This window comes from Sceloporus occidentalis, unplaced genomic scaffold, assembly GCF_023333645.1.
Source record: "Sceloporus occidentalis isolate IW3139 unplaced genomic scaffold, rSceOcc1.0.p SCAF_92, whole genome shotgun sequence".
In the NCBI taxonomy this organism is placed as follows: Eukaryota; Metazoa; Chordata; class Lepidosauria; order Squamata; family Phrynosomatidae; genus Sceloporus; species Sceloporus occidentalis.
Genome location: NW_028317072.1, coordinates 3,164,058 through 3,178,067, shown reverse-complemented (window position 1 = coordinate 3,178,067; position 14,010 = coordinate 3,164,058). Strand labels below are relative to the sequence as shown.

General features: G+C 48.4%; 2 protein-coding genes across 2 annotated transcripts; one reads left to right on the top strand and one right to left on the bottom strand.

Moving 5' to 3' along the window:
- Positions 1-291: 291 nt before the first annotated feature.
- LOC149284483 (uncharacterized) lies at positions 292-2,006 on the top strand. Its single transcript, XM_089496672.1, has 2 exons — positions 292-553; positions 893-2,006. The coding sequence occupies exons 1-2, from the start codon at positions 292-294 to the stop codon at positions 1,804-1,806; spliced, it is 1,176 nt and encodes a 391-aa protein (XP_089352798.1). The 3' UTR covers positions 1,807-2,006.
- A 1,452-nt stretch (positions 2,007-3,458) lies between these two features.
- LOC149284482 (uncharacterized) lies at positions 3,459-4,976 on the bottom strand. The gene is made up of 2 exons (XM_089496671.1): positions 4,782-4,976; positions 3,459-4,610 (listed from the first exon to the last, which is right to left on the bottom strand). The coding sequence occupies exons 1-2, from the start codon at positions 4,974-4,976 to the stop codon at positions 3,906-3,908; spliced, it is 900 nt and encodes a 299-aa protein (XP_089352797.1). The 3' UTR covers positions 3,459-3,905.
- Between the last annotated feature and the right edge of the window lie 9,034 nt (positions 4,977-14,010).

Here is a 14,010-nt window from a genome sequence, read left to right as displayed (position 1 = left end):
GCCCCCCCGCCCTTTTACAAGGAGCTGCATGCTTTCATTAAAAGTGATGGAAGCATCAGGCCCAACAGACTAGTCACCAGTGGGGAGCGTGTGAGGGTCCCGGAGGGCCAGCCAGCCAGAGCCGAGCCTGTGGTGGTGGAGGAGGAGGACGAGGACGAGACCCCGGACCTTGAATGTGCCCAAGACCTTTTGATGCCCCCTCAGGGTAAGATGCGCCAGGGCCCCTGGGGGGAAGGGAGGGGGAAATGGGAGAAGGGGAAGATGTGGCCCTGGGGTGGGCAGAGGGCAGAGATGACCCTTGTCCCTTGTCACACAGATGAGGAGCAGGAGGAGGAGGAACACCCCGACTCGGGCGATTCCTCCAGCAGCCAGAGACCTCTGGACCCCCGCGCCCTGCTCAGACAAATGTCTGCTGGGGCCGGGAGCTCCAGAAGGAGACCACCATCTCGTGCTGGGTCCTCTTCCACGACCAGCAGCTACCGTGACCGCTCACCTGTCTCCCGGGCCAGTGCACCCGCCAGCGATGGCAGTGAGGCCGAAGAGAGTATGCAAGGTAAACCCTATATTTATGTTTATAACTGCATGGCTCAACTGCGCAATTGTGGCATGTTTCTTTCACTGCTTACTGTGCTGGTATGTTTGCAAGGTTGCTGTGGAAGTAGGATTGTGAGTGTCCCTGGCATGGTCATGTGCTGCATGTGTCCCACATTCCTAAGGCACCCCTCCCTTGCATGTAAATCTCTCCTTTCCCCATGCCCTTAGTTTGAAGCTGTACCCTTTGCCACAGCTTCGAGTGAGAGTTCCTGCATGGCAGAATGGGGTTGGACTAGATGGCCCTCAGGGTCTCTGCTAACTGTAGGCTTCTGTGACTCTCTGCTTGTATGTCCCATAGTAGGAGGACGAACTGAAGCAGAAGAAGAAGGAGAAGGAGAAGGAGAACCACCTCCAGCTAATCCCATAGCTGCCATGTCAGCAGAGGAGAGACTTGCCACCAAGAAGAAAAGGGTGCGTCCGTCAGCAGCTACTAAAACTGTGTCGGCTGTGGATAAGCTCAAGACTTGCTCAGAAGAGCACATGGCAGCACTGATGCAGCAGGGGCAGCAAGCCTTTGAGGACAGGGAGAGGGGCAGACAGTCCCGCAAGGAGCTCATGGAAAGGGCACTGGGATTTCAAGAGACAGCACTAGGACTTCAAGAGAGGACACTGGGAGTTCATGAGAGGAACCTAGAAGTTAATGTGAGGGCACTGGGATTTCAAGAGCGGAACCTAGAAGTGCAGGTGAGGGCAGTGGAAGTTCAAGAGAGGAACCTAGAAGTTCAAGAGAGGGCCGTTCAGAACCAGGAGAGATCAATGGACAGGTCAGACCAGGAGCAGAGGCGACTCAACACCACCTTGGAAGCCCAGACTGTTCTGATGGGGCAAATGCTGGAGGTCATGAGGGGAGGGCAGGGTGGCCCAAGACGCAGAAGGGTACGTAGGGAGCAGGGTGGAAGAGGCAGGGCTGCTGTCCCTAGGGTCGTGGAGGAAGTGGTTGAGCAGCAGGAGCCCCCAGCAAGAGCTGGAAGAGCCAGGGCTGTCCCCAGGGTCGTGGAGGAAGAAGTAGGGCAGCAGGAGCCCCCAGCAAGAGCAATCCCTCCAGCTGAGGAGCAGGGAGTTGCCATGGAGGTGGAGTTGTCTCAGCAGCCTCTTGCTGGGCCATCCTCCAGCCTCTTCAGTGACTCTGTAGCAGTCCCACCGCCCACACCCCGCCCCCAAAGGCAAAGGGCAACTAGAGGGGGCCTGGGATCAAGGGGCAGGGAGCACTGACAAGGCACTAGGTCCCATGATGTCCCATAAAGACATCATTTCGCCTCCCAGGGCATGTGTTCCCTCCCAGCCCTATCTACTCTAGTCTACCCTTCCTGTTCTCTCCTCCCACCATGCCTGGCTCACTGGTCCCCAAACCAGCAATGTCCAAACTCTGTCCTTCCAGGCGTTTGGACTTCATCTCCCAGAATCCCCAGCCACCTTGCCCTGTGGTCTGGGATTCTGGGAGATGAAGTCCAAACGCCTGGAAGGACAGAGTTTGGACATTGCTACCTCCCAGCACTCCTGCCTAGCTTTAGACTGCACAGTTGCGCCTAAGCTGTCACATTCACACTCACAGCCACACTGCCGCAGTTGCGCATAATAAACCACACAAGTTTTTTTAAAAAATAAAGTTTTTTATTTACAACAACAACAATAAAAATTTTTGACTATATACAATATTTACAAAGGGAAGGGGGAGGGTGAAGGGGGTGGTGGTGAAGGGAGATGGCAGAGGGGGCAGGGGAGGGCAGCTGCTTCAAGGAGGGGGAGGAGGCGGTGGGGCGGGAAGCCGGCGGAGGAGTTCCTGGAGGGTCTCTTCGATGGAGGAGACTCTCTCCGCCAGCTTGTCCACCTTCTCCTCCAAGGCAGCGAACCTCCTGTCCGTCCGGTTCTCTGTGGGGGAAAAATAAAGAGGATGGTTAGGGTCAGCCTGTGGAGCCCATCACCCACTCCCACGCTCAGGGTTTCTGGGTGCCCCCTCTCCCCTCCCTGGGTTCACCTCCACACTTACCTTGCTGCCGGGCTTGGAGGACCCGATCCAGGGTCCTGGCATCCAGGGCCAGGTCCCCTGGCTCCCCTGGCAGGCGGCGGCTCGGGCCAGGCTCCTCAGCGGCGGCGACAGCAGCGAGGACTTCAAGCCCTGCAAAAGAGGAAGAAAAGGCCCAAGTTACCATGCTGGCATGGCAGACGAGGGCACAAGTGTCGTGGGGGCTGCAGTCAGGCAACCCCCACCCCTCACCCTAGGGACCTACCTGCCGCCAGAGGAGCCTGCTCTGGCTGCGGAGGGGCCACAGCAGCTGGTCCTTGCTGTGGCCCACCCTCGGGGACATCCTCGTCCCCCGAGGATGGTGGAGAGGGTGACCTGGCACGGTGCCCTCCCTCCCTCCGCCTCCGCCTCGGCCGCACGCCTGCAGAAGGGAAGAGGAGGGATGGCATTGGCACCATGCAGGAAGGAGAGGAGGGCAAGGGAAGGGTCAAGGAGGGTAGGACAGGGCATGGCAAGAGCTCTGACTTACCTGGAGGACGGCGATCTTCTGGTCTGGGCCGATCTCCCCTGATCCACAGGTCCTTCAGCCGCGAGAAGAATGGTGGCCGCCTGTCAACCGGGGGCTCCTCTCCGAAATCCTCAAGGGTTTCAAAGAACGCTGCCTTGAGAGTTTTAAACTTCACTCTACATTGGTGCAGCGTTCTTTGAAACCCTTGGTTTCGGAGGGAACGAGAGGCCTCGAGAAAATGCCCCCGGTTGGGCTTGTTGGTGCTGGCCATCACCCTCCTCGCAGCTGCCTGTGGCATCAGGGAGTCCAGGAGGATCCCGACCTCCTCGTCGGTCCAGTAGGCGATTCGGACCGGGACCCTCCTGCGTGGCTCTGCCATCTTGATCGCCGTCCTGGGGTCTTTCACAGTTGCGCACGGGTATATATGGGCACCTGTGGCTCAGGGCCGTTAGGCCAAGGTGGTCCTAGGCCAATGAAAGCTCTCAGAGGAGCAGTTTGAATCTCTCCCCCAATAGATGCCCTCTGGGTGCCCTATTGATACATTCAAATGGGCCATTAGGAAAGCTTGAATTTGAGGGGGATTGATACATTGTCAAAGGGGCAATTGGCAGTTGGAGCTGATGTATCTTTTTCACCCAGGAAAACAGGCGCCAGGAGACCTTTTGTGTGTGTGTGGTTGTGTGTGTCCCCCTCAGGCACGTGGCAAAACATGCCCACAGCACAGATCAGGAATGATAGGCAGACTCAAACTGTGGATAATGGGATACATTTATTCATGTGCTTATGGTATTTCAGAACAATGCACTCTGACATCACAGATGATGGCATAGGAGCCATGCTTCAGATTCTCCTTGTCAGAAAAAAATCTGCCAGGGCATTCCTCACAGTCTCCCCTGCTTTCTTCTTCTGTTTCTCTTGAGCCTCTGTGATTGGTGCCAGGGTGGGCAGCACAAAACGGCGCCTATATCGCATGCCCTCATCCAGGACCCTGCCCTTGGTCTCACAGATGTTGTGCAGAATGACGCATGATACCAGGATGGGCACCACGTTCTCCTCTGCCACCAGGAGTGGGGCAGTGAGACAGCGCCATCTCGCCTTCAATCTGCCAAACGATCTCTCCACAGCCCCCCTCACGCGATTCAACTTCTTGTTGAAGAGCTTCTGTCTGGGAGTGCGGGGGGTCTTAAACGGTGTCATGAGCCACTTCCGAATGGGGTAGGCACAGTCAGCCAGTATGAGGGGCCCGATCTGCTGGCCTCTGATGTTGATGCTGGGGTTCCCTTGCACATAGATGCCAGCCTCCATGGCCTCGTAGATGAGAGAATTCCGTGCCACCCTGGCATCGTGGGCTGACCCATGCCATCCGAGCTCCACGTCCACGAACCTTCCTGTGTGGTCACATGTCCCTTGCAGGATGACAGAATAGGAGCCCCTTCTGTTGACATAGGCATTCCTCAGCCCCAAGGGTGGTATGATCAGGCAGTGGCACCCGTCCATGAGGCCAACCACTTGTGGGAAGCCACGCCGACCAAAGGCATCCATAATCTATGGGGGAAAGAAAGGGAGAGAAACAGAGGAATTGAGATGACAACTCTTTTACACATGCGCAACTGCACCATAGCAAGAACAGCAAATGTACAGTGAGGGGGTGACACTTAACACAGAATATCACAGAGCTGCCAAAGATGAAAGGGAAGGTGGTCTGGCTGTCCCTACCTCACGTGCGTTCCCCAGGTACACGGTCCGTGACAGCAGCAGCTTCTCCATGGCCAGGGCAAACTCCACCACGATCTCCCCCACGGTGGAAACGCCAGTCCCAAACAGCGCCCCCGTCACAATGTAGCTGGACTTGTGTGCCAGTGAAAAGACACCAATGGCCACTCTCTTTTCCACCGGGATGGCTTTCCTCATCACTGTGTCTGCCTTCTCCAGTTCTGGGCGCAGGATGCCCACTAGCCTGTGGAAGAGGGCACGGGGCATTCGGAAGAAATGCCTCCATTGCTCATCAGACCATATGGTTGTCACAAAGTTGTCCCACAAGTCTCGGGATGCAGGGACCGTCCAGCATCGGCGGAGGCGTGCCACTCTGGCCAGGGCCATGGCACCGCCAACAGTAGCCAGATGAAGTGCTATGGCAGCCACTGCCGTGCGCTGTTCTGTGCCATCATCATCATCACTACTGCTGTCATCCATGTCTAAAGCTGTTATGGTGGTGGATGATGGGACCTCCATTGCAGCGGCAATGGAGGCGCAGGGGCCGGAGGGGCCAGAGAGAGCGGAGGGGCCGGAGGGGGCGGAGGGGGCAGAGGAGGCGGAGGAGGCTGAGAAGACGGCGGTGGCACCGGCGACAGCTGTGACTGTGGATTGCAGCTTCAGGAAGACCACAGGGAACAAAGGAGAGGAGGCATCCATGATGCCAGTGGTGGCACTCGCAATGCGCAAGCGGGCAAGGATGCCAACACCAGCTGATCACCAGCTGGCAGGAGGCCACCTTTGTTCTTGGGCAGGGCGGGGAAAAAAGTTTAAAGGGGCCTGGCGCTTTAAATGTGCACATGCGCATTCCGCAGCCGGCAAAAGGGAAATTTGCCGGCTGCTGGCAGACTGCCGCAGCTGCGCACTTCTCATGCGGCAAAAGAAAAAAAAAAGCCGCGGTTTGAGCCGCCCGTGCGGAAGCTGCCTCTTTCTTTGCGGCGTCCTCCGAGGCGGCGGTATAGAAGCTACGGGTCCGAAACGGACCCAGGTGAGGCGTCTTCACTGCCCCCCGTGTGGAAGCCCCGACACCTGAAGCACGTCCCCGGGGCGGGCGGTCTGGAGGCTCCGTATTCAGCAGAATACACCTCCAAGACGTCTTCCCCTGCCCGTCTGTATCCCGCCTATGTCTTCACAGGGCCTGTGATAATTTTGGTATGTGGTACTTTTCTGCATTGCCACTTAGTTCTTCAAGGGGTTGCCAGAAAAACAGAAAAAGAGGGAAAGAATGGCCTACTGCCTGAAAAGCTTAGAGCAGGGAAGGTCATGAGCAAGTGGAAAGCATGAATAAGTATGAGGAGATGGAGAAAGAGAAATTCAGCAAAAAATTAAAAGAAAATGGAAGGAAAAAAGCCAAGAGAAAGAGGCAGAGCATCAAGATGGGCTAGGGACAGGGACTAACCCTTGGAAATCTTGTATGTCTGTTATGTATGTCTGAATGTGTGGAAGAGGAACTAATGCCCATATCAGTACACTGTTCAGTATTATAATTTTCTTTGTTAACGATATGATGAAAATGAGCTGATGAAATTACTGTGATAACAGCAAGAATTTCTCTGCACCAGTGATGACTACAAAATTGAACAGCATGATTCCGTGAACTGAGTGGTGGACACTGTGGGAATGGAATGAAATTTAAACCTGAATATGAGATTTCTAAAAAGCACTTTTGTGTCTGCTGGGGAATCCATCATCTGGAAATACTTTTTATTGTTCATAGATCATGGATTCCCTAGAAGAAGTAAAAGTGCTTTTTAGAAATTCCATGCGCAGGTTTACGTTTCATTCCATTCCCCACCCCCATCCCCTGGGGAATCCATCATCTAGGAATAATATCAAAGTATTATTAGTGTTAATATTTATATGCTCCTTTTCTGTTATATCGACAGCAGCATACAAAGAATAGAATGTGCAATAAAAATGAATAGAATTATGGTGCCTGCATATACTAGCTATATAATGGGTGGTGAAATCTGAGGCCCTTCAGATTTTGCTGTATTTATAAACATTAAACGTTCACCAATATGGTGAAAATGTAGAGAAAATTGGTGCAATTTTATTGTACTTTGGACATTTTCATTCAATTTTATCAGTCACTTATCACAATTTTCTCTTTTCTTTACTGATAAAAGAAATGATAAGGAATATTTTAAAAACTTTGAAATTCAGAGAGCCCAGTATAGTATGTTCTTATGGTATAAATGTATGCAGAAGGAAGAAATGGCTCATTAATAATCAAATTGCTTTTGCTGTTTGTTAGTTGTTTGAACTCTGAACTCACACCTTTTATCTTCATTCAGGTAAGTACAAAAATGAGCAGGGGAAAAAAGCTGCTGGCACAGCGTAGAAAGGAGAAGAGTTATGTATTAGTTTGGCAAGTAGCCAGATAGACCATCACAGCAGCTGCTGCTTTGGGGGAAATACAGTTGCCATCATCAAAGCATTCCAGAAAGGCATCCATATCTCATTATATTTTTATTAGGTATGCCTTCATATAAATATCACATGCTCCTGGAAGGCCAGTTCCAGGAGTTATGCTATCCAGCCATTCAAACTTGGATTTCCAATCCCCATAAAATTAGCAGATAAACCTGTATATTAAATCCAAACCATATGCACATTTTTAGAGCTTACAGAGCTGTGATGTTAGCAAAAAGAAGAGAATCAACCAACTGTGTCCAGTAAGAGTTTAATTATGTACTTGTTTCTTCCTGTAAACCATAACAGTTTAGCTGTAGTACATATACGGGCATATAAACGTATGGGTGGGAGAAACCTTCAGCCTTCCAGATGTTGATGAGCTCCTACCTCCCTAATTCCTTATCGTTGCCCAGGCTGACTAAGAATTATGAAAATTGGGAGTACCCAATTTAGTCTCTGGTTTTGCCTCCCAGTTTCTCAAGAACCAGAAATATTTAATAATTTAATTGGATCAACTGGGAAGAAGGACAATCAATTTGCAGAAGCACCACTTTAGCATAGTGTGAAAGCATGATTTGGAATGCCTAAACATGGTTCTATTGATTAATACATTGCCAGTTGCATATGGAAGATTTCTACAATTACATATCCTCATACAGCAGCTGACAAAATAGTTTACTTTGAAATATTTTACAAACAAGCTTCTCCTGTTCAATCAATTACCAACTTTTATTCTGCTTAATGAATGACAGATTGACTCTTACTCTGAAATACAAAACAGTGCAGCAATTCTAATTCAACATGTGTACAATCTTTTTCGAATAGGAGTGTGTATAATTGACAAGGAAGAACATGAATAGATTGGAAAGACTGCAAAAGGAAAAGTTACTAGAAATTGAGAGTTTTAAGGATCTATAGATTAGGTTACATGGCTGGAGGTCCTAACTTGTCTGCATCTGAAAAGAAAAAAATAGATGTGCTAGTGTGAGCAGAAGCAACTTGGATTAGGAACAATTGATCCACTGGCAATATCTAATTCACATCAAAACCACTGGTATGCAAAGATGCACCATGCAAGATGGAATATCTTCAAATCATTCCCTTATAGAACTTTCTAATGAGTACTTGATAACAGGTGCATTTTCAAATATTTGAAAGGATACCAGAAAGAATAGTGTGGAACCAAGACAAGCAAAAGACTGCCATAAAAGGAAGATGGAGTTGTAGGATACTCATAAAGTCTCACAACTGTTGGTACCTTTTTCTAAGGCAAGGAGATACTTAATTTCTGCCAATCCCACCCCACCCTGCTGCCTGCCTGCATATCTGACACTGTTGTGGAACGTCTTTACTCCACAAAGGTGGTTTCATTTGACCACAAATGGCTGCGGAAGGAAGGAGGTTGCAAGAAAGCTTGAATATGTGAGAAGAAGATCATTCAGATATGTCTGGATCCAACCCAATGTAAATATTTGAAATAGTGTCTGGTCTCTACAAACAGTTCCATATGGAACAGGTGACTTACAAAGGCTCTGGAATATCCTTCCTTCCTTGGCTTAAAAAATATTTCTGGTACTTGAGGCAGTTGAAGCAGAAGAAGACATCCTCCCATAGGCAAGATGTGGCCTATAACTAGGCTTTGTCCTGATTTCCATCATTAGCTTGATTTAATTTTTTTGTGATCACTTCTGGTCCATGGCATTCCCTGGGGATCTTTCTTGTCACAAAGCAGGAAGCAAGGACCAGAAACTTGGCAACAGGAACCTTTTTTTTTATAGTGATAGGAAGTAGCCTATGTGCCAACAATTCTTATAACTTAATAACATCACACTGTGACAGGGTTGGGAAGTAAGAGCATTTAAACATGCAGCCTGTCATGAGACAATCCACGAATGGGAATCTAAACTGAAATTAATGCCCAAACACTAGGAGCAAAACAGTGAGCTTGGCTCCAGACCAATCTCTAGAGAGCTTACTTTCTTCTAATTCAGCAACAGAGCTAAGAGCTCACCGGCCCAACACTAAAGGCGATACGTTGGTCTACCCACCAACGTCATCACTGACCTTTCTGAAAATAAATCTTTACCTCCGTCTTGTAGATGGAAGACCAGTTTCTGGCTGGCTTAAACAAGTTGTGCATGTAGGGAAGGCTACAAGGCTTCATATTTCATTGCACTTTTCTGAAAGGTCAGCCACAGCAGAAAACGGGAGCATAGCTCTGAAGCAGAGTGTTTGGATTGGAAGTGTGGGAGCAAAGAGGAGGCCTTAGTCCACAATATGACAGCTGTCTCTGGGAACCTTGATGCATTGTTCAGTCTTGGTGCTTTTGAGTTTTTCTATGAAAAGCATTGACACAGCAGTGTGCAATTTAAGGAAAATCTAGACTGGTGATTGACAATCAGTCATGAAGCTGGCACAGATATGAAAGTCCAAGAAGTTACACCTTGCTGTGTATGTCACATGGTTTCTTCTTTCATATGTCACACTTCCTCTTCAGCTCAGTGAGCTTTTGGATTCTGTGATACTGAGTGATCATTAACAGAGCTAATGGGTGCTATTTACTATCAAAGATTTAAAAGATGACCATGTGATTCTTTTACTAATTTATACCTTCATGACATTCTTAAATTATCTCTAGTAATTCTGCCTCAACTCCACCATAGGTGACCCAGCAGAGCTTGGAAAAGTTTCCAAAATCCCTCAACTAAAGCAGCCAAGCTGGGGGACACTAACATTTCCAAGCTTCAGAACCCAGACATTCAGATGTTGATGAGCTGTTCAAAGCTGTCTAGGCCTAAATGCTTTAGCGTGCAATCCTAGACATGTCCATACAGAAATAAACCTTGCTGGATTCAGTGGGAATCACTCCCAGTTTATTATGCATAGGATTATCGCCTGAGGTCTAACCTTCATTGCAGAAATTTGATACCACTTTAACTGCCATGCCTCAATGCTATAACATTCTGGGATTTGTAGTTTTGTGAGCTATTTAGCCTTCTCTGTCAAAGAGAATTCCAGGATTCCATAGGAGGAAGCTATGGCAGGTAAAGTATCAAGCTGCATTATTTCTGCAGTGCAGATGCAGTCTGAATCAGCATCATTTTTCTCCACTGTACCTTAGAATATAGAGCCTGGTTCAGCTTAACTAACTGCTATGACAGTCTTAAATAAGTTCATTTTGGTGCAGGTTTGGGTGCTGATTGTCTTCCATCAATTCCATACAGTGCCCCTAAGTGGAAATGTATGTCCTCTCCTAAGCTATTTGACCTCAGTGAGCCTACAGTAATTCAGTATGTATGCAAATAGCTCTGATTTCTTGTTAATCAGGTAGTGTAAATCAGTGTATGCCTTATTTGTGGCTATATGGCATAGAGGCACACACTTGTACTATGGGACATGGAGGTTAAATTAGAGTAAACACAATAGGACTAACTCCCAGTTGAATCCTGATTGACAGCTACCTGCAATAAATGGCAAGGCTGCTGTTTAACTAAAGATTAAATGGTACTTTATGACCTTAGTTCAGGAACAACAACTGCCTTTAATAATAATAATAATATGTTTTATTTTTATACCGCTTTTCCGAGGTGATCAAAGCGGTTCACAGAATCAATAAATTTTAACACATCATAAAAACAACCTCAAAAAACAACCAATAAAAATAGAACAACATGCAATAAAGACAAGCAAGATGGTGGTCGGGAGGAGGGCTTTACTTCTTAGCAGGCAGAGGCCTGTTGTTGCTGGCCTGCTTCTCTCCTCCTCAAGATGGCGCTCGGGAGGAGGGCTTTACTTCTTGTAAACTACATTGTAGTTGCTGTGTGCCTTCCTGACCTGTGGCAACTAATATGAATCTTTGGGGCTTTCTATATTGCCATTTGGGACGTCCTCCGGACGTCCCATTTTAAAAAAGGGGCGTCTCTTTTAGACGCCCCATGGCCTAGTACGGACTCCGTCCGTACAAGATGGCGGCGCCCCTTCTACATGGGCGCCGCCATCTTTACGCATCGGACGCACAGCGTCCAGACGCGTCGCGCCGCTGCTGACGTAGCGAGCGCGCCCCTGGCGCCTCGCTACGTCGCAAACGCGACGCAAAAAGAAGCTCCATTTTGGAGCTTCTTTTTTCGGTCCGCGCGGGAGTCGGGCCGTTTGAAGGCTCCGGCTCCCCCGCGGACCTTCTGGCGGCGGCGGCAGACCGCCGCAAAGCGGCGGTCTGTACCCCGCCTTTATTAAAATCAATTGAGGAAAAATAGCACTTGCGCACTGGTTCCAATTTCTCTATGAGAATGTATGTCAACCGGGGGGAAAAACTTTTCCTGAGACAGAGCAGTTTGAGATCAGCTGGAGAAAATGGATGGATGGTGAAATGTTTAATTTAACTATGGTATAATTTGAAAAGCAGATTCTGGGTTCTATCCTAGGAGACATTTAGCTGAGCATTAGATCGAGCCAGGTGCTCCCATCCAAATATTGTGTAAACAGCAAGCTCTTTTTCCTGTAAAAGGTGGATGGACATCCTATAATGCCAAGATGAATTTTTTGTATGAAGTATGAAAAATACAATGTTCTGTATTAAAGTGCAGAAACTACTACTTTTTTTTCACATGCTCTCTCTTTAAATGCGGTTAACAAAAGTGAAGGTGGCTGAAAAGTGACTTGATGTTTCAACAGCCTTGGTCATGAGATAGCATAGCTAGAACAGAATACAGGGAGTGACCTGAGGTGTATAAATAGTTATGGCAATGTCATTTCATTGTAACTTTCAGAGCTCTGTCCTATGGAATCCAGTTATTAGTTGTTTGATGAAGGATTTAGAATTTGCTGTAGTGGCACAAGAGTTTTCTGGTGGAGAGTCTAAGTCACTCACCAAATCATATATCCACGTGCTCTTAGGATGGAGCTGTGACACACTCCTATAGTTGTGTAGTTCCAGATGAAGCTTTTCTCCAACCTTTGCCCTGCCTCACTCAATTGTATTGGGGCTCTACATGTTATAGTCCCTTGCATATTGCCTTTCTTTGTTTACCCCACTGCTTCTTCCATCTTTTTACTTGTGGGGAAAATCTGTTGAGGAGACAAAGATGGAGTGCCTGCACAATGCTTTCTAACTGCTAACTTGAGGAGCCATCCATCTGGAAACCGACTGTAGCAGAGCAGAGGCTGGTGTTGGGAGAGTTGGGGGAGGTGAGAGCGATCAGGTGGAAGAGATACGGGGGAAGAGCCCAGGGGAGGGGCCAGAAGAAAGAGAGGTGGAGCTGAGGAGAGAGATAAAAAGGCAGGAAGAGACTTGCCTGGGGGGAGGAGGAAGACGCGGAAGAGTTGGATGCGGTCGAGATAGGGATAGTCAAGGTAACTCGCAGCCCTCACAGGGCTGGGAGGCCCGTGTCCTTACAGACAAAGTCAAGCCCTAGGCCGCCGAGACCCCACGAGGCCCTTCGGCTAAGAGACCCACGGGAAGAAGGAGACTTCTCATATCCAGGTGAAGGGAACTGGATAAGGAGGGACCCTAGAGGATTAGAGAGTGAGTGGTGGGATGACAAAGGGAGCTGTTGGGAACAAGGACCAGAGCCCCAGGACTGGGAGAAATCCGAAAGCAGGCCCCTGGAGAAGCATTCTGGTGGTCGTTCTACTGGAGGTAGCCCGGCGGCCGAAGATGCCGGCGAAGTTACACCTGCCTGAAGAGTAAAGCTGATTCTTTTGTTTGCCCAGGACTGGGACAGTTGTTTTGTTTACTTGAACACTGTTATTTGTTGCTATTAAAGAGGCCACAGTTACTGCAACACCTGCCTTGGAAAGTTTGTTTCCCACGTGCTTGGATAGTGAGAGAGGGCCTCAGCTTCCGCCATGCAGCCTGCTGCCCCAGCCCCGCCCACACCGACCTCGAAAGAGGCATCAGATGAGCTGGCATCTGCTGATATCACATTTGCCTATTGTCTGTGTTACGCAAGAAAAATTAGCAACTGATTTATAAACATTTCCTGCTGCACAGACTATAAGTCAGTGGCCTCAAGCTGCAGGAACTCACAGACAAGTATTCAGAGGTATCCTGAAGTCTTCCTGCAGCCAAGCCCTCATTTCAGTGTGGCTGAGGGAAACAAGGCCCTTCCTCATCATTCCCTCCAAATGCATAGGGAGGCCTTGTCACTTAAGAAAACAAATACATATTACAGGAAGAACAAAAGCAGGACCCATTGCCAGGAACTACTGTAAACAACACATCCCCTTCTCTTCAGCCAGCCATTGCATTGTCTGAGCCTCAGAGTATGTATGAATTTTATAGTTGACTTTTTAGTAATCCATTTGTTCACTTAATTGCAGGTTTATAACTTCATTGTTTATTGAGATAGTGGAGGAACACACATGTGACCTTATTCTAATATGCTTCAGGTCCATATACCAGCTAGTCTCCTGTACCTGTTTGCAAAGCAGAAACAAAAATGCCAAATGCACAGTATGACATCTCTCTGAAGGTACCTTAAGCTTTCTTCAGGAAAGTAGATGTTGGTGTTCAGGAAAGCATTTTGTATTTTAAACTCAAAAACTAGCTTGACTTCCATATCAAGGAAAGGTTTAAAATGTAGTGCAATATCCTGAGGCAGCCTCTTCAGGGAGCAAATTTAGGCCTAAATCCTATTGGTAATACTCCCAAGAGGAAACCTGTTGACTCAGTGCAATTTATGTTTGTGTTGAATCATAGTTCAACAATTTGTAAGCTGCCTTGGGTCTTATATCTGTTCATTTCATTTTTCCACCCTAAGTGCAGTACCTTACATTT